At 42.8% G+C, this 25045-nt stretch overlaps 1 protein-coding gene across 4 annotated transcripts in view; it reads left to right on the top strand.

Moving 5' to 3' along the window:
* The first annotated feature begins 959 nt into the window (after positions 1-959).
* LOC116795690 (septin-2) overlaps positions 960-25045 on the top strand; it is a 35517-nt gene continuing 11431 nt past the window's right edge. The window contains exons 1-11 of one of the 4 annotated variants that reach the window (XM_032705572.1): positions 960-1080; positions 6139-6190; positions 7270-7369; positions 8860-8946; positions 9552-9675; positions 13936-14070; positions 14535-14652; positions 18829-18930; positions 19721-19866; positions 20862-20945; positions 21868-21925. In XM_032705572.1, the coding sequence (XP_032561463.1) occupies positions 6164-6190; positions 7270-7369; positions 8860-8946; positions 9552-9675; positions 13936-14070; positions 14535-14652; positions 18829-18930; positions 19721-19866; positions 20862-20945; positions 21868-21925 (981 nt within the window). In that variant the 5' untranslated portion in view covers positions 960-1080; positions 6139-6163. Of the gene's footprint in view, positions 1081-1494; positions 1518-3619; positions 3632-6138; positions 6191-7269; positions 7370-8859; positions 8947-9551; positions 9676-13935; positions 14071-14534; positions 14653-18828; positions 18931-19720; positions 19867-20861; positions 20946-21867; positions 21926-25045 lie in introns of those variants that run through there. The other 3 variants (XM_032705575.1, XM_032705573.1, XM_032705574.1) reach the window with 3 other exon arrangements.

The following is a 25045-nucleotide window of genomic DNA, read 5'->3' as shown; positions in this document are numbered from 1 at the left end:
GGACTTGGTTGTGCTTTCGTTGGCTTTTATCTGGTTCTTACTCAGATTACATCAATGCACAGTTGATAATATGAGCACAATGGGAATTAGCAAATAATGCCAGTCTGCCTTCAGCAGCATTTGTTTCACTTCCACGTTTTCCTGTTGTGAGCTGCAACCCTGTTTGCTTTATGGATGGAAATGCAGAAAGAACAGAAATGTGCTGCTTGGTGTTCAGAATTGTAAGTCAAAGGATTTCCTGCAGGGTCACACATACAAACTGCCCTCTGCAAAACGTGTGGATGGACTGCCAGGAACTTTCCTGGACATAGTTCTTGCAGGTGGAAGGTTGGAAAAAGCCTTTCCTGAACTTCTGCCGACAGTGTTTTAGCTTAGACAGTGCTGAGTGTTTGGGCTGTGTAACAGTTTCCCCGTGAGAAAGTGATTTATTCCCGTACGCTGACTGCGGTATCGCTGACAGCCCAGGCTGTTCTGCTGGAGTCCCCCCAGCCCCTTCGGCGGTGACACCGTCCCTGAGCCCGAGGGAATGCCTGAGGAAAGGCCACAGTGCAGTAAGACAAGGAACTTCTGCACAATGCTTGGGAGAGAAATTTGCTCCCTGTGTGAATGAGCAGCTGAAAACCAACCAGCTGATGTTACCCACGGCGTGACAGCAGAAAGCTGGATTTCCCCGTGGCTATTCTCCTACCACAGGGTTCGCACCGAGAGCAGGATCGGGCCCCGCTGCGGGCGGGTTCCAGCGCTCCCCCGGTCCGCCAGGCCCGGTCCGCCAGGCCCGGTCCGCCAGGCCGGGTCCGCCAGGCCCGGTCCGCCAGGCCCGGTCCGCCAGGCCCGGTCCGCCAGGCCGGGTCCGCCAGGCCCGGTCCGCCAGGCCCGGTCCGCCAGGCCCGGTCCGCCAGGCCCGGGCGGGGGCCGCTCTGTCCCTCCTCTCGCTGCTCCCGCGGCGGGCCCGGACCATAGAGCGGCGCGGGGTAGGCGGGCGCTCGGCCGCGGTGGCGTGTGGGACGCGGGCGGATCGCGGCCTGGCGGGGCGGCGGCGGGCGGAGGGCTCGGGGCTAGCACTAAGGGCTCAGCGCTCAGGTGAGAGCGGGGAACGGGCCCGGCTCGGACGGCGCGGCCTCCGCCCGCACAGCGCCCCGGAGCTCGGCCCGGGCGGGGCTGGGTCGGTGTCGCCGCTGTGGGGAGGGAGGAGCCGCGGGGCAGGACCCTCGGGCCGGAGTTACCCTGAGGTGCGGGCACGGCCTCGGCCGGGGATGGAGCGGGCAGTGCCGGCCCCGCGGGCATGCCGGGGATGCCTCCAGACCCGCCGGGGATGGAGCGGGCGGTGCTGCCGGAGGGCACAGCCGCGGGGCCGGGGGCGGCCACACACCCAGCACGGCTTCGCTGCTTGCGTTTGGTTTCGTTTAGTCTTTCATTGTTGTTCACGTGCAGGTCGGAGATTTCGTGGTGTCACGGGACTTAAGCGTGATTTGGAAGTGGTTTAAAATACCAGCTTATCAGTTCGCTATGCGTTGCCAGTGTGTACACAACTGTACCTAAATTCTGTGGGTGTGAGGCAGAGCTACCTGTGTCCTGATGAGTGATTGTGGCTAATATGGTTGGCTTTTTCGTTTGAATAAGTCCCTGCTTTTCACGTTTTCAGATCTGTTACCCAATAATTTTCTGACACAGTAACTGCAAAAATACAGTCCAAAGCTGCCTGCATAGGAAGCACATAATTCCTAAAGCTGATCGTTAATGAGAACAGTATCACTGCCTCCTTTGTGCTTTTTAAGTCACTGTGTTCACTGATATAACAGTAAGGAAAGAAGATGTCTAGAGTAAAATGTTACTGTTGAAATGGAACTTTAAATAAAATATTTGGGATCAGAGCTTTAGATTCATGCACTGCTTTTTCTTGAGCAGTGCTCACACAGGTGGGTCCCTCTAACTTGCCCGGTCTTTGCTCCTTCTGCTGTGCATGTGTGCTGGGAAGTCACAGGCGTGTTCCAGGTTTTGATACATTCCCAGAAATAATCTGTGTGGAGTGTCCTTGGTTCAAATCCAGCCCCAGAGTGAAGTCTGTGGGACTTGTGAGCACTGAGCTCCAGTGCAGAGCCAGAGCAGGGGCTCATGCTTGGAGTGGTCTGTCTGCAGAGGTCACAGCTGGGTTGTGGAATTTGCTGTGAATTTGTGCTTGGGGGAAGTGATGCAGTCATTTTCCTGAGTGAGAGTAATGCAGCATTGCTAATGTTTAAAAGAGAATTCCTTCGATTGGTAACACCTGTGTCTGATGAGGAAAATGAAATCATCTGTGGTTGTTGATCCAGGGGGAGTGATGGGGGGTTTCCCCCTCAGAGACGAGGATGTGGCGGGAACAAAGCATGGCACACAGAACAGGCTCTGCTGGACACACTTGTTTGATAGAATTCAGTGATTCACACAACTTGGAATGAGTAAGCTACCAAAAAAAAAAGGTTAACTGCTTTGTATTTGTATCCCTGTATCCAGCTTGGAATACAGTGAGAAAATGTCTAATTTTCAAGTAACTTCTTTGTTTCTCTGTGTATAAGACACTTGGCAAAGTTATATTTTTTTTCATTCTTATTGATGTGCTTCAGTGCTTGAGTCTGACATTTCTTCCTGGGGTTTTGTAGTGCTTTTGTGAGAAACCACAAATACTGGTATTTCACTGACATATTCCTGGTGTTCCTCTGTCTGCTTTGAGTCTGAAAAGTGACTTTAGAATGCTGATGTTTTTGAGACCATTTCCAGCCCTGGGAAACCTGTTAAAGTCTTTACCTAACAGTTCCTTGTTAGGTTATTAAATACTTCTGAAAAAATATCAGAGTTGTATAATCTCAGATGGAAAGAAAGAAGCCTCATTTGAGAAATCAGGAGGGCTCTTCTGCTTGTAGAGATGGTTGTAAGGTCACTCTAAAGTGATGATTTAAAATGTTGTTTGATATCCTTATATGGAAACACTCTTTGTACATGTCTTGTGGCGCTTTCTTTGTGTGGTTCTTATTAAGAAGCTCCCAGTCTGCCTGTTCCCAACAGTTTACTTCTTGCATCCTGACAGGAACAAAGGAAATGACCCATTTTCCTTCCCCTCTCTTTCTCTCTCACTGGAATACTGTTCTCAGCAGAAGAGGGAGGGATGGCACGTTCCAGGGCTCTGTGTTTGCAGAGGAGGAGCTGGAACTGAACTTAGGGGCAGTTTGCTCCCTTTGGTTGCCTGACATCACGTTGTTCAGGGGAGGAATTTGTTGGGATCCAAAATGAAACTTTGCTACATTATGCTCCATTGGAAAACAGATCTGGACATTCCTCTACTGCAGCACAGTGTCCTTTTCTCCTTCTAGGCCTGCTAGATGGGGCCCAGAATTATTTACAAATAAAGTTTCTCTGCTTTTTGCAAGTTATTGCAATTGCATCTTATCTATTCCTTTCTCTGTGTACTATTTTTCGTGTGCTGCTTGGCTTATCTTGTACTGATTGAAACAGGACTTGGAAAACCTAAAGAGAACAGAACAGGCTCTGGTTTGCCTTAGTTATGTTTTTTTATACGTTTTATTCTGGAAAATTGATGAGAAATTAAATATTCCAGTTTGCGGTTGAGGGCCTGCCCAGAGTGTGGTCAGAGGCTCAGGTTCCCCTGGGTTTGCAGTGTGCCTGAGCTGTGTGCAGGCACAGTTCTGGATTTCAGGGCTCGCTGATGCCCAGCGTGGGCTGGGTCAGCAGCACGGTCTCACTCGGAGCAGCGCTGCCGATGCTGCGCTTGTTTGGTGCTGGAAGGAGATTTAACCTGTGGCGTTTTGCTAGTGATAAACTTCTGATTTGTGCTGTGTGGGAAAGCTTCGGGAGGACAGCACGTGGTCATCCGGGGAAGGTGGTTGGTCGAATGATTTTCGAGCAAACCTCACGAGGGCAGTATTAGGAACTGCAAAGTGTGTCGTGGCTGAGTAGCTGAGCTCCCAAATGAACCCTGGTGCCTTATTAAGTGTTGTGGAACAGCAGGTGTTTTCTGTGGGTGGGTTTTTGTGTGTGTGTTTGTTTTTATGGTGGTTGTTGAGGTAACTTTTAGTTAGAATATTTCTATTCTAACGTAGTACAGTGGAAATGACCAACTGGCCGCCTGTTGCTGCAGTCATGATGTGATCAGAGCAACTGTGCTGCAGCTTTGGCTACAGAAACTTTTTGGTCGGAGGAAGACACAAGGTGAATATGGTTTGCCCTGTAGGAAGCAGGTTTTGTAAGTTATATTTATGGAAAAAAATTATTGTAAATGTAGCTTCTTGTGAGAGACTGATTTTGAAGCCAAATGTGTCATAGTCAGCTGACAGTGATTTTCACTCTTCTGCTTCTTAATCAAGTAACTTGGGTGATGCCACAATGGATGTGACTCTGCTGTCAGCTTAAAGTAGAAGCAGTTAGACAATTTGGCATACATATTGAAACCTGAATTGTTCCCTTCCTATCTACAGACAGCTGGTTTGGGGGTTTCTCATCTGGCATCACTGTGGGAGATAGGCCAGGTCTATCTACATTAGCACTCAGTGGCTTTTTATGAGCTTTTCTAAACTCTTGAATTATGTTACTGATTTTATAGACAAAGTGACAGCAGAGGTTTGCAAACTTAGCAACAAGCTGTGGCCAGAGCAATAGGTTACATCTGTCAGTGAGACTGTGACTGTCTTTAAGGGTCTGGAGCAGTGGTTGGCTGGAGGCTGGAATGAGCCCTTGCATATTGGTCAAAGAAAAATAAGCTGTTTTTTCAAAACCATTCCTAAGGGTTTCTTAACAGTTTCCCAGACTGTTCTGAGGAATACCTAATTAGGGGCTACCAGCAGATGGTTAGGATCAGGACCTCCCTATTTTCCAGGCAGTGGATGTTTTATTAGGCTTTCATAGCAAGGAACTGAGCTGGGTTTGGGGGAAAAGTAGGCCTTCTTTTCTTCCAGGGTGGCTGGCATCTGCACAGCTGCCAGGACTTTAAATGTCTGCTGCAGGGCAAATGAAATGCTGTGGGAGCTGAAAACATGTTTTCTTTAAAACTCCAAGTGGTAATTATGCTAACTTTGCTTTTGCTCAGACCAGAGTGTGTCTCTGCTAGGATTGGACTGTCAAAATGCCAGTCTCAGAAACTGGCCTGTATCCTGCTGAAATGCCTCCTGCTACCCCCCAGGAAGGTGTCTGTGTGTGAGCACACAGGTGCCTGCACAGGTCACTGCCCTGCTTCCCCAGGAGCTGCACTGCCAACAGACCAGGCTGGGAAGTGCTCCTGCCACTTGTGCACCTCCTGCCCTGCTCAGGGGCTGCTCTGGGTGAAGGGGCCTCTCGCTGCCCTGAGAACTCACCTCCAGCACAGCTGTAAATAGAGAAGGGCTTCCAAAACCCAGCTCTTCGGGGTGGCTGAAACCAGAGAACAAAGCTTTTGGATAGTTCTTCACCTCAGGGTGAGTTTCCATGTCCAGAATGGGTCAGCCAAGTGTGTCCTTTTCAGCAACAGGACTTTGAAGTGACTGGCAATAATGTTATGTTCTGACCCTTACCTGGGAATCACGGGGGTGTCCTCTTCTCGTGGGAATTACTGTGTAATTTTTTGACAACAGTTACATTACGTTCACCGGTTTGTAAACCATATTTAAGAGAAATATAATAAGTCAAAAGGGTAAAAATTGAAAGAAAAAGGACCTCCTTATGCTGTTATATCCCAACCGTGGTTGGGAACAGAGAATATTTGAATTTTGGGTTTCATTAGCTAAGTGCAGAATCAGAGAACTTAAAAAGCATTCCATCAGGAGTGCCATGCATACTCAGCATTAGCCTTCAGTAGATAATTTTCCTTCTTTAAAGGCAGGATGGATGAAAGTTTGTTATGATACTGAATTTTAGTATTTTGTACTCTAAAGGAATATCTCTGTTTTGAAACTTTTAAGTATTTAAATGAAGTATTCTGGCTTTGATAATCCCAAGTAACTTCTTTCAGAAGCAGACATTTTGGTTGTGGCCTGTTTATTGTGGTAATCCTTGAGTATGTGATATTTCATTCTACTAGAATAAAATGTGATTTTTATAAGCAGATGATCAGTTCAGAACTAAAATCAGTGTAATCTTCAAGTCAGCTAACATGCACTATGGCTTTGTTTTCCGCAGTGTCTGACACTTGGAGTGACGAAACATGTCTCAGTCAGGTGAAAAAGTGAAGGTAAAGAGATGGCTGCACAGCCAAAATTTTGTTTAGAATCTCTCCAACTTCTGAAAATACTCATGGTTTTAATGAAGTGGTAAAACTGTGAATAAATGATACCTTATTGCTGCAGATGTGTTCCTTAAAAGGAACTGTTTAGTAGAAACAGAGCTTGCATGTGATTCTCCTAATAGGCTTCCTGGTGTTTGCCTGAGTTTGCTTACACAGTTAAAATGGTGCTTTTACCTCAGGAAACTTCATTTGACAAACCTTCATTTCTAATGTTTTTGCCCACCTGGGTGGGCTTTAAGAGGATTGTTAGCAAATAAATAATTACCTTTTAAGCTGTGTCCCCTCTGCCCCATTGGAAATGTCTGGCATTGTATAAAAAATGTTCTCATCATAAATTCATCTGTGAAGAAAACCCCTGATTCCAAGTAGTTCATAGGTCCCTAAATCAAGTGGCTGCAGTTCTTGTTTAGGCTCCTACCAGGTTTTCAGTCAATGGATAACAGATGGTGAAGCAGCCTGCTCTGTTTATAGCCCAAATCTCTTTGATAAGTTTTTCAGGCATGTTTCTTTTTCCTGCTTTTGTGTTAGAAGTTAAAGATTGTGAAGACAGGTGAACACCTTAACAAGCCAAAGATACATCTCTGTGTAACTGTGTCTTGGAAATCCCTACATGAGTACAATGTTCCTGTGTTTTACCTGGGAGCATATACGTTGTTTTTAGAGAAGATAGTCGCAGCAAATACTAAATTTTAACAGATTTTTTTTTCTTCTATTTTTAACTGTATTTACATCTTAAGATTGATAATAGTGTGCTCTTGCAAGCTTGCAGATGTTGATTTTATGCAAGGGGAGACTTTTGTTTGTGTAGCCCAAGGTACTGACTGGTTTCTGTTGATACATCAGCCTTGGTCAATGGGCCTGTGTCAGGGTCTGCCTTGCTACAGCAGCAAAAAATGGTTTCAGTCTCTATTTTTCCATGTGCTTTTTATACCTCTGCCCCTTACTGTGTAGAATCAGCTGAACTTGTTTTCAGCTTTGAAGGGGGAGAAGGATCTCATTTATTCCCAACTTTTATTTCCTTGCAGTTCTCTGACTCGGCGGGGTATGTGGGCTTTGCTAACCTGCCCAACCAGGTTCACAGGAAATCTGTGAAGAAGGGCTTTGAGTTCACTCTCATGGTGGTTGGTAAGTCACTTCTTTAAGTGTTTTTGACTGCTACACAACAACAACGAAATTTCTTTCAGAGGTGTATCTCTCTTCCTACTTAGCAATTGACTGTTACACAGAAGAAAAAGCTTTGAACCTCTATACTTTCTAATTAAATCTCTTACCATTTTGTCCTGTTTCGTGGGAGGGAGTATTTGTAGTGATTAGAGGTGATGACTTTGAGCCAGCAGGACATTTTTGTGTTCCTGACTCATTGTCAGATGATGGGGTGGTTGTTTAATCTTCCTTTGACTCTTTTTCCCCAACTCAAGGCATGAATGCACATGATCAGTGTCTTGCTGTTGAAATGGTGATGCTGCTGTTGTGTTTGCTGCTGTTCAGTACTGACTCACTTTTGTGTCATAGATAAACCTGTAATTTAAGAAATAATAAATAATAATAAACCCTGCCTGTTCTGTCAGTGAGCACCTGTGTCTCTGATGGAGAGTCCTTTAGGCACAAAGGTCTCCCAAGTGACATGTTGAATTATATCTGCATTGAATCAGTTTAATGTTATCCAAGTGCAAAGGGAGCCCACAGTACTGTCACTGTTCTGTAGCAGTTACTGAAAAATGAAAATGAGAAGAGATGCAGAACACTTCCATCTTATTCTCTGTGTTCTGTAGTACTGTTTAGGAGTATTTGGTGGCAGTGTTCAGCAGTGTTTGTGAGATAAATAGGTAATTTGTGTTAAGTGTAGAGTTCTCGTTTCGTGTAGTCTGTGATGATGGATAACTTTTCCATCTCCGAGATCAGATTAGTAGCACCTACAGTAATACAGCCAATTGTTCTAAATGCTGACTCCTTTGATTCCTTGGGCTAGGAAAAAAAGTGATTTTTTGAAACTCAGATTTAGTAGTTACATTTACAAGTTTATTACTTTGATGTAGGACAAAATCTGTATGACTTAAAGTTACAGAATTGTGAAACTTCTCAGGTGAATTTTGAATGGTTTTGGTTTCATAGAGCGTACGTAGGTTCAGCTGTAAGGGTGCAAACCCTGACTCTTAGTTTGGGGTTGCTTTACTCATTCTCCTTCCTAACACTGCTCCAGGTTCAGAGTCTAGCTTAGGAAAACCATGAAGCTCTCAGAAATTTTCAATGGGAGAGCTACAGCTCCCGATTTTTGTAAGTTTAGATGAAGAAGTTTTAATTTCCCTTAAGTAACTGAACTGTCTCTAGGTCTACAGCCAAAGTGCTGCATGACCTTTCAGCTTTTATTGTGACATCTATTACAGTAAACTTAAAATTTTCATGTAACATTCATGAAAACACTGGAGCCTTGTTTTTCCGGTGTTTTTCAAAGTGCTTAGCTGAACCTTTGATGTTTTTATATCAAAAGCTAGGGTGGATCCTGATGAACAAATTATTTTTCCTCTATAATGTGTGCCTGAAGAAGGATGAGGGGTTTTAAAAAGCTTGGAGTAAGATGTTTATATGCTTAATAACCTGAATTGTTTTGTTTGTAGGTGAGTCTGGCTTAGGAAAATCCACTTTAATTAACAGTCTGTTCCTGACTGATCTATATCCAGAGCGTTATATTCCTGGAGCTGCAGGTAAATGTGCTTTTGCAGTTCCTCCAGCACACATCCTATAAAACTTCATGTTCTTTCAGTTAACATTGCTTCATTCTGATAGCCTCACCCATGACACCCTTTCTTCATGCTGTCTACTTGCATTTGAATCCTCCAAATTATATTTTGTTGAGTTGTCATTTTCTCATTTATTTTTCCTTTCAAAGACTCATCTTTTGTTTCTTCACCACTTGTTATTAAAAACAACAACACCCAAGCCTTTTAGGTGTTCATATACCTAAATGGGGCTTTCCTCCCATTTCCTCTCTTGCTTTTTACCTCTAACGCCTTAAATCCTGGTTAGAGGTGTAACTACCTTTTGACAGTCTAGCATGCTTTTGAGTATCCAGGTTTTATTTTTGCATATTGTTATGAGTAACCCCCCTTTTAGTTCACTGCTGCTTTTTATTTACAAAGATGTGGTGTTAAATTTTACCTCCCAGCTTGTTCTTTTCCTCTAAAATATTTGATGTTGTGTAGGTTACAGTACACTCCAGATGGCGGTTCCTCCTCTGTTGCTCTGTCCTGCAGGGGTTTCTGCAGCAATTGATAGGCATAATAACAATGCAAATGTTCCTTTATTTTAGAGAAAATAGAGAGGACAGTTCAAATCGAAGCTTCCACAGTAGAGATAGAGGAGCGAGGGGTGAAGCTGCGTTTAACAGTAGTTGACACACCAGGATATGGAGATGCCATTAACAGCCAGGACTGGTATGTGTGGAAATGCTGCTTTGTTAATAGAGTGTGTGTCTTCTCAAACTCCACTCCAGTGTCTGTGCCGTTCTACAACTTCCACTTTCAATTTTCAAACTGCTTTCTCCTGTTTTTAAGAGGTTTGGTTTGGGTTCTCTAGGCTCTGTGTGATTCTGCCTCAAAACCAATGGCCTTTCCTCCAGTAAGGCTCTCTGACAACTGCAGTCAGCTTTTTGTCTCCATGACCATTCCAGTAGGGTGGAATTATGGGGGGCAGGAATTTTCTGTTTGTCTTTTATTTTCTGTGTCTCTGACCATCCAGTTTCCATGTTTTTAAGACAGTACTTTTCATTCCCTGTCCTTTATAGGTACTATTAGCAATTTGGGTAGCTGCTGTTATTTTTTTATGATGAAGTTGCTGCTTAGCTCTCTCTGACCTAAATGTTGCTGATAGTCTTTAAAGGGTGAAGTAATTGTCAACAGATCCACTACACAACATACATAATTGCCTTAGCATAAAGGTTGTGAAAAAAGACAATGGTGAAACAGGAAGGAACTGGGCAGTTTGTAACAAAATTAGTTCATAAATGTAATTTCCAAATAATCATACTCAGGCAATTCTCTTTGGCTGTGAAAAACTGATAACTCTTTTCAAATAAAGGTGAGATGTATTACTGTGCTTATGAGGATGCCTGAATCCAGTGCAACTGGAAGCTGAATTTTGAGTGTCCACATGATTGTCTTTTAAGAAGTGCTAACAATATTTATTTTGCTTAAATATTGACATTTGACACTTTTTTCTGGTGGTGGTGGTAAATCAAAGGCAAACAGAGTGTCACTGTGCAGAGGGAGGAAGCATAAAACTAATACAGGTTGATTTGAGTCCTTCAGTAAGAGTTAAAGGTCAGGAAAGAGACAAATACCTGATCAAATAAACATCTGTAATGCTAATGGACTGTGTTGTAGTCTTTCATTGACAGAATGCTGTGTTATCTGGAGCATTCTGAAGAACACAGTTCTCAGGGTTTTTCTCTTCTTTCCAGGGTGTGTATGTAGGAGCATAGCAAAAGTGAAGGCAGTGAAGTTCCGTAAGACGCGAAATGAAAGTTTGAAAGTGAAGCTCTAGTGAGATTTTTATTTTCCTCCTACTTTTCCTACTTTAGTAAGTTGAAAAAAAATTGAACTTTTGGAATAACACAAAGGCATCTCTCTGGACTGCACCATGGTCTTGCTTATTTTGTGCACTGTTGACTAGAGCTTCCTTCCGCTGCAGCCAGAGCTGAGCAGCCTGTGCATTGTGTTACTGAGAGCTCTTCCTGTTGATTGTGTTCTAATGCCCTTTGTTTATTCTGGTCAGATGTTTCTTAGAGACCTACGTGTTCGGATTTTCCCCCTTTCTTTTTGGAGGCTTGCTGAATAGAGTCAGCCCATGGTGATTCAGACCCAGGAGAAAAATTTACCATTTTGTACATGGTTTTCTGGGACAAATCTTAAACATCAAGATACACAACAAGAACAAATAGTGCTTACCTACTACAAAACAAAAAGATGTAGTTAATGACTACAAAGTTAGCTCTTTAGTGTAATTTTCTTATGTCACACAAAAAGACAGTGAGTCATGGCCAGTGTCATTTGACAAAGTCTGTTAATCTTTCCAGGATGTCCCAGGGACTCGAATGGACAGACTCTTTGTTCTGAACTGCAGTGAAGACAAACTCAGTGCAACCACCTTCCTTCCTTGGTAGTTCAGAGGAAGGAGCAAGTTTGTGTTCTTGAACTCCAGTTTGTGTTCAGGAGCATTTCCTGCAGTCATGGGTAACCGGTGGATGGTGCTGATTGTGAGCCAAGATTTATAAAGCCCTTTTTTTGGGAAGGCTGCAATTTGTGCAGACTCTTTGTATGTCAGGGTGATGAATTTTACTAAGGCTATTTTTGAACAGATGTCATTGTACCTAAAACAGGCTGTAAGGGAAGGTGGAGGAGAACCACAGTTAACCAGAGTGATAATTTTGTAGATGCTGTATGAAGCTTTAGTGCTAGCTGGAGTTCTGTATTCTGCAATCAAACCACACCTAGAATTGCTCAGGGCAGCAGTTTAAGCATGTTTGGGGAACAGCAAAGTTCTTTGTGGTCTGTGGTTTGACACATTCAGCATCTTTTCCATGCGTGAGTATGTAGGGGTCGTGAGAGGAGCATGTCCTTGAAGTAATCTCTCTCATGAGACAGAAGAGAGAGGATCTAATCAGGGGAGGAACAAAATTGCTTGATGCACAGATCTGGTGTGAAATCTGACCTCAAGAGCAGGGCTGACAAAACCAGCCTGCAGGTGAACCTGTTAGATGCTGCTGATCGTACGCTTTGTGTCACCTTGCAGTGTCACAGGTCATTCTTTGAGAGCTGCTCTCTGGCTGATGCTAAATTTTTGTTTTTTTTTTTTTTAAGCTGGCTTAAATGATATTCTGTGGGTGTTGGCAGCTTGATAATATCGTTCATTTTCCCCCCATGGGTTTAAATGCAGCGTTGTGTTGTTTGCTGTTCCAATCCAGGATGTGCTGTCTCCTCAGCAGTGACAGCACGGGGTATCAGCCAGGTGTTTCCTGGCAGTCAGGAGGTACAGGACACTGACACCATATTTATGGGGAAAATTATAGCTGTTAGAGCCAGAGAGCTGCACGTAAACCAATGATATTGCCAGAGAAATGTGTGATAGTTCTTTCCCGTTGTTAGTGCTTGGTTTCTGACCTAACATCTGTATATCTTCAGTCTCATTACCTTTTACCAGCTAAGAGGAGAAGTATCAAAGATCAACAGGAACATAAGCCATGTTGTTGTATTTCAACCCGTTTAGGTATCAAGATGCAGGCTTTTAAAAGAGCAGCACTAAAGTCAAAACCCCGTAAATTCCATGTTTTGCTGTGTTGTCCTCTAGTATGACTTAGAACAGCCAGATCTTGCAGAGATGTAAATGTGTGTGTATATATATATATATATACTGCTATGGATTTATTCCTTCTCTATCCAAAAGCTTACTCAACTCTGGAAAATCAAATTCCCTCCAGGACCTCTTCCATCATTTTTATTCCTTTTGTTTATCATCTTTACATCTGTGCAGTGCTGCATTGACTGTTGCCTGTTGCAGTATTTGCCAGCATTCTGGGTTCATTTGCCAGCATTCTGGGTTCATTTGCCAGCATTCTGGGTTCATTTGCCAGCATTCTGGGTTCATTTGCCAGCATTCTGGGTTCATTTGCCAGCATTCTGGGTTCATTTGCCAGCATTCTGGGTTCATTTGCCAGATCACTGATTTTTTCTTCTGTTCTCTTGTGTGTTTCCCCCTTAAATGTCTCAGTCAAATTGGTGCTTTCTCAGCAACAGAAATATGGATGATCCTATTTTTCAAGTCAAGCTCTCTATGTAGTTTTTCCCCAAGTAGTTTAAGACATGTTCATGACACACAGTCATCTGCCTAATCTTATCTACATCTGTGTGTTCATTTCCCTTCCCCTGCAGAACTTAATATAAAGTGTGCTTTTGTATTAATGATGTTTGCAGGTGTCTGCACACTCTGGAATAGCTTAAAACCATCTTCTTAGTAATGCATTGTGTTTTCTTTTCTCTCTCTAGTCACTGCTCTTTGTATCTCAATAGTCAGTGTAATCAGATTTTGTGTTCCTTTACTTCTTTGTAGGGAATATTTTAAATTGCCTTCAACTAAGTAGGAATTACTTTTCTTTGTCAATAGAAAAGGATTCTGTAAGGTAACAAAAATAGCTTAATAAATTATGTGATGCTTGAGTGCATGACTTGCAAATGTATTTGTACTTAAACAGACTAGAATACCAGAATTTTCATAGGTAACTATAGAAACCTGGTTCTAGGGTCAGGGTTGTAAATGAAGAGGATATCCAGGATATGTCATTTGTCAGCTGGTTTAAAACCAAATCCTCACCCCCTGCCCCCAGAAAAAAAGGCAGAAAAATCCTCAGTCTTCTGTTCCTGTCTCTGTTGTCTCAGCACTGAATGCTTTTTTCTGAGCTTGCACTGGAACTTTTAATGCAGTGAACACAGTGGCTCTAGGCAGAAGTAGGGAAATATCTTTTGGCATTATCAAAATGTTTTTCCTCAGTACTAGATACAATGCTAGGAAGCTGAATTTTTTGTAACAGAAATGTTTTTAATGAAAGTGTGATTCTCCTCCTGTTCTTATCTTTTCATGATTCTTCTTTTGTTGTTTTAAAGCTGGTGTAAGATGCCTCTCTCTCCCCTCCCATCCCACAGCTTCAAGACAATTATCCAGTACATCGACAACCAGTTTGAGCGGTACCTGCACGACGAGAGCGGCCTGAACAGGCGCCACATCATAGACAACAGAGTCCACTGCTGCTTTTACTTCATCTCTCCTTTTGGGCATGGGTAAGAAAATACCCTGCAACTTCTGGGGTTTAGGGTATTATAGCTTGTTCATAAGTCTGTTCATTACCTGAACTGGTAACTTAGCTGTTAATGGAGTTGTTTCCCAGCCTGTCAGTAAGCCAATGCAATTAAAATGGTCTTTTGGGGATTAATGCTCTCCTCTGCTTTGTCCCCTTTTTGACTTTTAATATTGTTTTAAATCAGTCGGTGTTAATATTGTTTATCTCACAGAAACATAAGCACTTTTAATATGCAGTTTATCTTACAGTGACAATTTTAATTACAACTCAAGCTTTACACGACCAAGGTGATAAGCAAAGGACTCTGACTTAATTTGTTATGGAGATACTGTTTATGTAGACACTTGAAATAAATAGTTTTTAATACATTTGGTCTGTTAAAAAGCAAACAACACAAAACTCCGTGCCTTTTTTAAATCTTTTTTTTCTCCTATTTGTTGGCAGGCTGAAACCATTAGATGTAGAGTTCATGAAGGCCCTTCATGGAAAAGTCAACATTGTGCCTGTGATTGCCAAGGCTGACACACTGACACTGAAGGAGAGAGAGAGGCTGAAGAGAAGAGTAGGTCCAACATTGGTCATGAGAACAGAGCAACCCGTGTTAAAGCCACATAGAAAGTCATTTCAGACTAAAGAGGGGTGAATGATATTGGCCAAGGGCATAATGTTTGGGAAGCGTGAGGTGGGAAATCTTCCCTGGAGTCTGATGTGCTTTATCAATTGATTCAGACCCAGTGCATTAATTTGTGAAGTCTTAACAGATTTGAACCCTGCAATCCTGTGAATTTGTATGACTTTAATAACTTACCTCTTGAGTAGTGTAGAGATAATTAGTACTTCTAAAATGCAGTCTGTATTTTACACCAGAGTAAATCTTTTCATGGTAAGATTACATCTTAATCTTCTATATTACCTTTTTATGACAGTTGTTTTGTGATCCTCTGGCTTCCCATGGGCCTTTAGAATGTTATTGGATCTTTATTCCAGGGGTTTTCCTGTGGGAGTGCTTTTCTGTTTTCTTGAAGGGGGACTACAGTTCCATTTAACTGGAAAAATAGTATAGTTAAAATCATGCCTGCAAAACAGCACATGGTCTGAATTCACCCTAAGTTAGAGGATTTGTTTGGAGCTCTTTTGGGTGAACCAGTGCCAAGGTGACAGGTGTGAGCATGGTTTGTATGGGCTTGTAAACAACTGCAGTTCAGCATTGCTGTTGTGTTTGTATAAAGCTCAGTGATGGCAGAAAACTTGCCCAAGAAATGGAATAAACCCTCTATCTGAGGAAGTTAAAAGTGGGGACAGTTGTGACTGAATGAACCTTGTCTGCAAAGACAAACATTCACTGAAGGGGGGGAGAGGTATTTATAGAGAAGTGACCAGCATATGGGGAACGAGGTGAAAAGAGGAAGGAAATTAAAAACAGTCCATTTGTTGAGATAAAAAGGACCTCTAGATCTTACTGGGAGAAATTCTGTCCAGGCTCTTGAGCTTCTATTGTGTTGCTCCACAAATGCTGTAAGGAGATGACAGGTGCACTGTGTGCAGATGGAAAGAAGTCATAGGGAAGTAATAAAGCAGAAATGTGGCTGATTATGCTGGGGTTTTGCCTCTCCTTTTCTGTGGCTGTACTCGGTGAAAGATTGGTATCTCACAGTAATATTGTTTGCAGAGCTGCTACTTTTTGTGAAGAAACTGCATTTGGTCTTTCAGCAGGGAACTCCAGCTCAGTTTTCATAGGTGCTTACTTGTTAGTTCAGCACTTGGGACCAGAATGGTGTTGAAAGATTTTAAGGAGGCATTTAAGTGGAACATTAATAATTTCCAGTATAATTCACTGGGAATTTTAATGTTCTGCTTTAACAGTTCAAATACATAAAATAAACTGAATAAAAATAGGTTCTAGCTACAGTCATCTTTCACAAAAGCAGTTCTTAGGTTTCAATACTTTCTGTAATTTTTTGGGGACTCTTATCTGTGCTCTTTTTATCTGCTGCTTGATGATTTGTCTTAGGGTCAAGCCCAGCATGGTGGACGTGCTGTTTGACAGTCACTTCTCTGTGTTGTTAACACTGGATTTTATGGCAGTAATGCAAACAAACGTTTCCCATGTGAATTGGGAATTGCTTATTTTTCAGTACACTTCTGGAAGTAATGTTAGATTGAGGGTTTATGATGTGCATTTATTGTGGAAGATGGAGATGAATCCCACTGTACATATCCTGTGATGAACAGATTGATTTGAAGGCAACTTCTTGTGACCATATTCAGTGCTAATCCATGTCCAGCTCTTCCTACTTTGAGCAAAGTTACTTTTAACTAACTAATCTTTAAAACAGTCTTACCTTGGACATATGGACACCACATTTATGCATTGTCTGAGTACAGCGAGTTGGATGTAGTGTGAGGGAGTGGTTAGGAAACAGGTAAACAAGTTTTCATTATTTTTATACTGCTGGCAAAGGTCACTCTGCTAACTGAGTTTATATTAAGTCAAATGTATAATGTGGTTCCAAAGCTTTGAAAGTCACAGCTACTGTATATTGTTCTAACTCAAAGCATCTTGGCCAGCAGAGTCTCTAATCAAGCCTAGGAATCAAAAGCTGCTGTGCTGACGCAGCTTCAGCCGTCCCTTTTTAGATGTTTCTGCCATTTGGCCGTCAATCTGAGGGCAAATGTTTTTGTTTTGCTGCTGTGGGCTGAGCAGCAAGATTAGCTTATGGTGCTTGCAGAGGAAACCCAGCTTGGAGTAATTCCTGTTTGGTCTTTCTGGAATTCAAAGTTATTTTTTAAAACTCTTGAGTGGGAAGAAATGCAAGACAGTTTCACAAGCTGTGCCATGCAAGGCTGCTAAGGAAACATGCTCAAAAGAATGACTTCATGAGAGGGGAACTAATATTTTGACTTTTTCTTTTTTAATTTCCCATGGGAAGGCTAATCTTTAAGAACACAGAATCCTCCAAGGCCAATAAAAATTCAGATTTGAAGAAGCAAAATGCTGTTTCATTGTTAGGCCCATAAAATAGAGTTTGTTTTTATTGCAATTCTTTTTCCTTTCAGGAAAGCACTAGGTTTAACAACTGTAATATATTATTCTAGCACCCCTTGCTGTTGGCTTTCCCGTTATTGTTTCACTTGCATTTTATCTTCAAGATCTCAGCCAGGTTAAATGTGCTTTCTTGTTTTATGCAGCTTGAAGGCATCACACTGCAGCACTGCCCCACCTATCCCAGCTGTGCATCTTTTATTATCATTTGGTGACAATTTAGTTCTCTTCCATTTTGCAGAAAGTAACAACGTGCATTGAGTTAAATGCCATTCTGTCAATGTAGCTGTTAATTGCTTCTTGGCAACACTTATTCCCAAATTTCTTTCTTCTTTAAAAAGTGCTGCTCTCTGTGTAGGTGGGGGCTCATGGTATTTTATTGAGTGCGGGGGATGTTTATATACCTGGCAGGAAAACACTGTCAGGGGAATAGCTGTGCTTCAGACATGGTCTTTCCTCTTCTAACAGTCTGGAGAATTGTTTGATTTTAAACAGCTGTTTGATAATCACATTCTGGTTGGACAAGTTTCATTTATACTGTAGCTGTTGGTTGCCATCACGACAAAGGATGGAGGAACCCAACAACAGCCAGAGAAGCTCATTAAGGGCTCTCATCTGTTTGAAGTCTGCTTGTACTTGTGTTATTGAGTTAATCTCCAGTCATATGTGTAGTAATGGCATCACAAGTCCTTACCCAGACTTTTCTGAATATTTTTACAATGACCTCAAAGCCCTCCCTGATTTTCCCAGAGTTTGTCCTCTCTCCGAGTCCATTAGTGCAGCTGCTTGGGTCAGGGGCTGTCTGGGGGGTTCCAGTAGCAGCTCCTTAGGGAAAACTGCTCTAGGAAGTTTGCAGAGTCCACCTTTTCTGCTGAAACATCCGAGGTGCCTGTGCAGAGAGCCATTGTGGAGTCCCAGCATTCCTCATGCTCTCCTCATACCCTTCACTGGGAGAAACTCTCCTCAGTGTGTTTGGTGCAGGGACACGAGCTGACTGTCATATTTTCAGCAGTATGGCAGCAGAAGCATTCTCTTCAGTTTTGAAGAAAGGATTGACTTGTGCCACCTTTTGAAACTGCCCAAGGCCCAGAGTTATTTTGGCTGCTCACCCCGAGGTGATTTCATTAGGAAAAGAATGTACACAGGAATATGGATACTGTATTTTTATGTGAATCTCAGACATTAGTGACAATAAAGAAAACTGTTTAGGAACAGTTTTTTTCTTAGTGGATTTTTAACAACTTTCTCCAGTTTTAAGTAGATAATGAGCTTTTGTCTCTTTTGATTGGAGAAGCAATACAAGCTGTCTTTTAAATTTTTGTACACGTTAAATGCACAAAAATATACTTTGACATGGACTGGGTGGTTTTGATGCTATAACTAATGAATCCCTTCTCCAAGTTCATTGCTTTTATTCTTCCTTCATATAACCTCACTTTGCTTTTGTCCTGCTCTGTATTATGTGCCATGTAAATCTTCTGGCATTTTGTAATGATTTACTTGCTATGTTTTCTAAAAATGCATTTATCTTTTGTGTCTTTAAAAAAAATCTTTAAGCCTGTGTTATTTGGTACTTTGGACACTGAATCAGGTACATATTTGTGACAGACTAGTAAATCAATGATAGATGTTTTTAACTGAATACCTCTTCATAAAATAAGAATTTACTATTCTTCCTTTTTTGTAAACTTTCAGGTTCTGGATGAGATTTCTGAACACGGCATTAGGATTTATCAGCTCCCTGATGCAGATTCTGATGAAGATGAGGAGTTTAAAGAGCAAACTAGAGTTTTAAAGGCAAGTTTCACTCCTAATTTATTATTTTGCTGCAGTAGTTCTTCAGTCTACAATATGCCTAAGGGTACTTTTACAAGGTGTTTAAAATTCCAGTTATCTTTGGATGTTGACTCTGAATTGTAATCCTTTTTATTCCAATCTGTGTTTCATCAGAATCCCAAAGGTAGTATTGTGACTTTCTCTTCTCTTCTAAGGGAAAAGCCAGTGTTCACCAGGAACTATAATTTGCAGTCTGTGTTCTGACTCAAACGTTTCAGCACGCAGGGAGAGAGCGTGTGTCATGGTTGCTGTGCTAATTAACAACTTTCCTCCCGTTAGATGAGATAATAAAGGTTTTACTGCAGTAATTTCCTCTCTGTGCTGTGGTATTTGCAAAGGTGCTTGAAGAATGTATCTGCAATTCTCTCTCTAGCTCCTGCAGTCTGTATGTGCAGTGTGTTTGTGTTGGCTGTTCTCCATGCTGGCTGTGGCAGATGACACATCGTGCCCAGACTGTGCTGGAACAGTCAGGTGTTCCCAGGGCACAGCGTCATTTCCTTCGGGGCCTCTGCTCACACAACTGATCCTCACAGAGCTACAGGTGTTCACTGGGAGAGGTTGCCTTGCCTAGAATAGGATTTATTGCTTTTCCCATGGGGAAGGGTTTTAGCAGAGAGCATTTGTCAACATTTCTTTCCCCTCTCTCCCGTCTGTTATTTAAGTCTTTGTGCTCTCTTTAAAAAAAAGACAAAAGTACAGAAATCAACTGGCCAGAAATCAAACCAGTAACTTGTTTTTCTGTCTTAACTAGGCAAGCATTCCCTTTGCTGTTATTGGATCCAATCAACTAATTGAGGTGAAGGGGAAAAAAATCAGAGGCCGCCTGTATCCCTGGGGAGTTGTGGAGGTTGAAAATCCAGAGCACAACGATTTCCTCAAGCTGCGCACGATGCTCGTGTGAGTAACGGGACAAAGGTCCCCTCTCTGGGGCTGACGTCACTGTGACAGTAACTGCACTTACAACAGCAGGAATCCTTAACTCAAAACTAGTTCTCGTGGCAGTGCAGAGTGACATTTTAGTCCCCTGCAGCTTGTTGGGCTGCTGTACCCTCTGATCTCCAACTTCAGAAAATATTTTCTGTATTTTACGTTACCAGATATATGTGGGTTTATGCCTTTATGGGAACTGATTTGGTGGCTTTACGTTTCAACTGAAGTTTTGTTATGGTGCAGTCGGTGGGCAGGGAGGCTTTTAAAATATTATTCCAAGTGAAAAGTATTCTTAAAAGCAAAGTGCAATTTTCCTGGCAGTGCAGGAAGTGCTTTGTTAGATGTGATGCCCCGCCCCTTTCTGATTTTAGCTGATACGGGTATTCTGCCTGCGTAAATGGCTTCCAGGGATTTTTTTTAAAAACGATGTTCTGCTGTTGTTGGACATGGAATTCCATTGTGTCGTTCCCAAGTCAGTCTGGCTGGGCAGGGATTGCCCTCTGCTGGGCACTGGGAGCAAGCGGGTTTTCCTCTTCCCTGACAATTGGAAGGTGTTGGGCAACATCAGCTGTTGTGTGAGCCGAGCAGCCCCACCTAGTTCTGTTACAAATTGTACTTAACAGCACTTCAGATTCATAACATACTTCAGGAATTACAGGACTTTTCTGAATAACTGTCTTTGCAAGGTTGTTAATGCTGCAAAGACTGGTATAAACAACTCACCTAAAGCAGTGACCGAGAGAAGGACAGTGTGCTTTGGGTCTGGGAAGAACAGTGCTGGGGGCACTGAGCTGTGAATTAAAGACCAGGGAGCTCTGGTGGCTTTATGGCAGGCTGGCTCTGTAAGGGTTTACTTTTCTGGGAAATGCATCTGTTAGATAAAACAGAAATAGAAGATAAAAGGGGTGATTTTCTTTCGTTTGAGATGGACAGAGTGTTCAATAGCCCTTTGCCTGTTCCAGAACACACATGCAGGACCTGCAGGAGGTGACCCAAGACTTGCACTACGAGAACTTCCGCTCGGAGCGGCTCAAGCGCACTGGCAAGTGAGTGGGTGCTGCTGGGACTCCCTTCTTCCACTGGGACACTGCACTTGCTCTTCCTCCCAGCTGATCCCTGCTTATTTCTCATGAGATTCCAATCTATGGAATTACTGAAACTTGTCTGAAACACTTCTGGAAGAGGAGTAATGCACAGCACGGTGCTGTGCTTACAAATGGCTGCTTGTTCTGTACCCATTCCCATTTCTCTGTGCAGTGGGCTGCAAGCAGGATAGGTTTTTATTAAATGATGTCTGCTTGAAGGAAGTAAACATGAGTAGGCACATTTAAATAGGCCCCAGCTTACCTGATCAGGTAGGACACTGCTGCTCCAGTTACTGCAGGACTGCCATGGTGGTTGTTCTCTTGCTCCTGCAAATATAGCTGAAGAGAGAAGTTTTGACCAATCAAAATTTTCTGATAATATCTGTGGGGTTTATGGAGTTTATTTTTTCTTTTTTTCTTCCTGGTAAGATTTTTGTCCTTGGCAACTTAATGCAAAAAAAAATGCATGTACCTTTCCTGCATCTTTATGGTTAGTAACTGGTCCATATTGCACTTGTTCATTAAGTATTCAGCAAAGCATTTTGATCTTAAAGAGAAGAGGAAATGACCTATGCAGCTTTTTATTGATTTGATTTTTGTTCCATGGGTAGATAGTGGGGGAAATCTCTTCATTAAATTGCAAAAAAATCCGTACAGCAGTGAAGAAATGGAATTTTAAGAAATGAAGAGAGAATAGCAGGAGCTGGTGAGGTAAAGATGGCTTCAAAAGGGAAGCATGGGTTTAAGAATGTCCCAATTTCCCCTGTGCAGAGACATGTAGCCTTTTTTAATGTTACATTGATTGAAATATGAGCCTTAAATCTGTTCTTAGAGGTTTTTAATTCTGTGTTTTATACTATCAATGCATTCTTTTCCTCAATAGGCCTGTTGAAGAGGAAGTGGTAGACAAGGACAGAATCCTGCAGCAGAAGGAGGCTGAGGTAAGAGGAAATCTGTGAAGCTGTTGTTCTTTGGTGTAACGTGCTGTGCCCCAGTGTCAGTGTGTGCAGCTGGAGCTGTGGAACAGCCCAGAGCAGGACAGGGGAGCTGCCCAGGCAGAGTTTGGGTCAGAGTCAGGGGCACTGTGGGTGGCAGGTGGCCCAGGAACTCTTGGTGCTAGGCAGGATATTTATCACTTCCCATTCCTGTGCTAATTTTCCATAAGAATATTTGCTATTTTAAGTATTGAAATCAGTTTATGTTTGTCAGCTGCGTGTGCTGCTTTAAACAGTGTGTTGGGACAGACTGACAGTCTGAGGTCATTTCAGATGTGCAGGTACTCACTGCAAGCATGTTACCAGTACATTTCTTTTTATGGCTTGTGGCTATAGAGTAGAAAAAGGCTGTTGGGTCTCAAAACTTCCATGATAAAATAAATGTGAATGTTTTTTCATCTTAGTCTTGACTTAATAGTATTTCTGTTACATTTTCATCTTATGGATTTGGTGTTTCCAAACTCTGATTTCTCACTCTGGTTCCAAGTTATTGCTAGGCCTTTCAACTTAGTATTTTTATGCTAAAGTTGTAAAGACTCAAACTTTTAGCCCAGTATTTAAATTCAAGGAGTACATTGCCAGTGCCTATGATTGCTTGCAATGTGAAAACTGAAGGCTTTCTGCCAATTGCAAGATAGTGAGGGTTTTTTAGTGTTTATCCTTCTTTTACCCAATTCAGCTTGGATCCAAGTCCATAAATGCAGGAAGGTGTGATTTAAAAGATCAGTGCATATGTGCAGTGATTTGGAGTAAGAAATACAGAGCTGCAAGCAGTTTTGTGTGTTTCTGAGGTGAAAGAATGACTCCCATACATGGAAATTTTTGAAATGATGTTGCTTTGGTCTGTGCATTTCCTTCTTCCTTTATAGCATCCATATTTAAAAATAGCTAACCCTGCTTAGCTATTGGCTAACCATGGCATATTGACATAAATAGCAAAAATGTTCCTAAAAGGAAATGCAGAAGTGGCTCATTATCACCGTATTTAATGATATCAATTAGTGGAGATTGAACGAGCTGCGTATTTATCCCTGTATGACTCCATTCCAGCAGCACGAGCCCTGGGCTGGCTGTGCCCCCCCAGGAGTGGGAGCTGGGCAGTGCTGTGTGCCCAGTCAGTGCCTCCTGGGCAGTGCTGTGTGCCCAGTCAGTGCCTCCTGGGCAGTGCTGTGTGCCCAGTCAGTGCCTCCTGGGCAGTGCTGGGTGCCCAGTCAGTGCCTCCTGGGCAGTGCTGTGTGCCAGGGCAGTGCCTCCTGGGCAGTGCTGTGTGCCAGGGCAGTGCCTCCTGGGCAGTGCTGTGTGCCAGGGCAGTGCCTCCTGGGCAGTGCTGGGTGCCCAGTCAGTGCCTCCTGGGCAGTGCTGGGTGCCCAGTCAGTGCCTCCTGGGCAGTGCTGTGTGCCAGGGCAGTGCCTCCTGGGCAGTGCTGGGTGCCCAGTCAGTGCCTCCTGGGCAGTGCTGGGTGCCAGGGCAGTGCCTCCTGGGCAGTGCTGGGTGCCAGGGCAGTGCCTCCTGGGCAGTGCTGGGTGCCCAGTCAGTGCCTCCTGGGCAGTGCTGGGTGCCCAGTCAGTGCCTCCTGTGCCTGCTGGGTGTGCAGAGCAGCAGCCCCAGCAGCTGTCCCGCAGTCCAGGGGCCTGGACACTCTCAGGAGCACTTTGGGAAAATGCTTTTTGGTTTTCTTTTTTCTCCTTAGTGCTTTCAAGATTCAGGCAGTAGACTTAGAGATTTTAAGTCATGGCTGTTTCTCCTGTTATTTGAACTTTTTAAATCATACGTATCTAATAGTTAAATAGAAACTTGAGTATCCTTTAGAACTATTTATTTTAAGATTTATGTCTCAAAAAATTCTCCTATAACCATTTCCTCTGGAAACTCATGATAGGGCTGGCACATTATTATATACTGGTCTATTCTGACCACTCTGTCTGAATGTATAGATAGAGTTTTAAATGTATATACACACATATACATATATAATATGGAATGTGTCTTTTATGTAACATGGCTAAAGGGGTGAAATTTTGAATTTCTTGGAGGACAGTCTTTGGAAGTTTCCTCTGGGGCTAATCATCTCTGAATAATTGCTGCTGAAGTCACAGAGGATTAGGTTAGAACTTGAAAAAACAAATACATTTTAACTTCTGCATTCTGCTGTCCCAAGGAGATCAAGAGGCTTTGCTGAATCCTCTGTAGATAAGCTGGTATGAAGTCCCTTCATCTCAAAATCATCCCTAAGGTTCAGACTGGGAAAAATCTGTGGAGGAAAGAGGCACAGAGGAAATGGGCTTGCATTCCATGGCCTTCACAGAGAAAACAAATATCCATTTCCCCTCCTGTTTTGCATTCCCATCAGTAACGGTGCTTGCAGTTCTATTTACAGTTTTGTGAGGTTTATATAACCTTGGAAGGAATGAATGCTTGGGCAAGTGCCAGGATCATCTTTATCAAGGCATCACTTTTGCTAAATGATCTTTTATTATGCCAAAGGATGTGGTCCCCAGTTCAGCAATCTGGAATTGCTAATCTGTCGTTTTGGATTTACTGCTCCATCTTCTTGTGATTTTGCTCATTTGCAAGTGATGACCTATTTTTCTGAAATGGGAAGTGAAAATAAGAATAAAGATACTCGTGTTCCTTACTGTAAAGATGCAGTGCAGATTATTTTCATGTTGTAGTGCAAATGGGCACAAAGTTAAAGTGTGTAGTTTTGTGCCCTATTTTTCCTACTCTGAAAACATCTCGTAATAAAAACCTTTCAAAGTTTCGAGAGGTAGTTCTTCCAGAAAACAGTTAGGGCCGTGATTACATGAAAACAGCAAGGACTGAGCTTTCTCTGGTTTCTCCAGTGAGCTATTCTGAGGCTTTGAGCAAATCTTCTCTCCACTGCTTCCAGTGCAGTTGCTCAGCACTGGGCTGAGTGTGGTAGAATGAACCACACTGCTGAAATTGTTTGCTCCTGTCCTTCCACCTTGTGAGCGTGTTTAACCCTTTGGCAGCTGAGATGGGGAGCTCTGGTTCAGTGTGGGAGTCAGAGAGGGCACAGCAGTGGCCTGGGGGAGGTGAGGGTGT

Source organism: Chiroxiphia lanceolata, chromosome 18, assembly GCF_009829145.1.
Source record: "Chiroxiphia lanceolata isolate bChiLan1 chromosome 18, bChiLan1.pri, whole genome shotgun sequence".
Lineage (NCBI taxonomy): Eukaryota > Metazoa > Chordata > Aves > Passeriformes > Pipridae > Chiroxiphia > Chiroxiphia lanceolata.
Note: the sequence above shows the minus strand (reverse complement) of the source record. Positions and strands in the feature narration are given on the sequence as shown.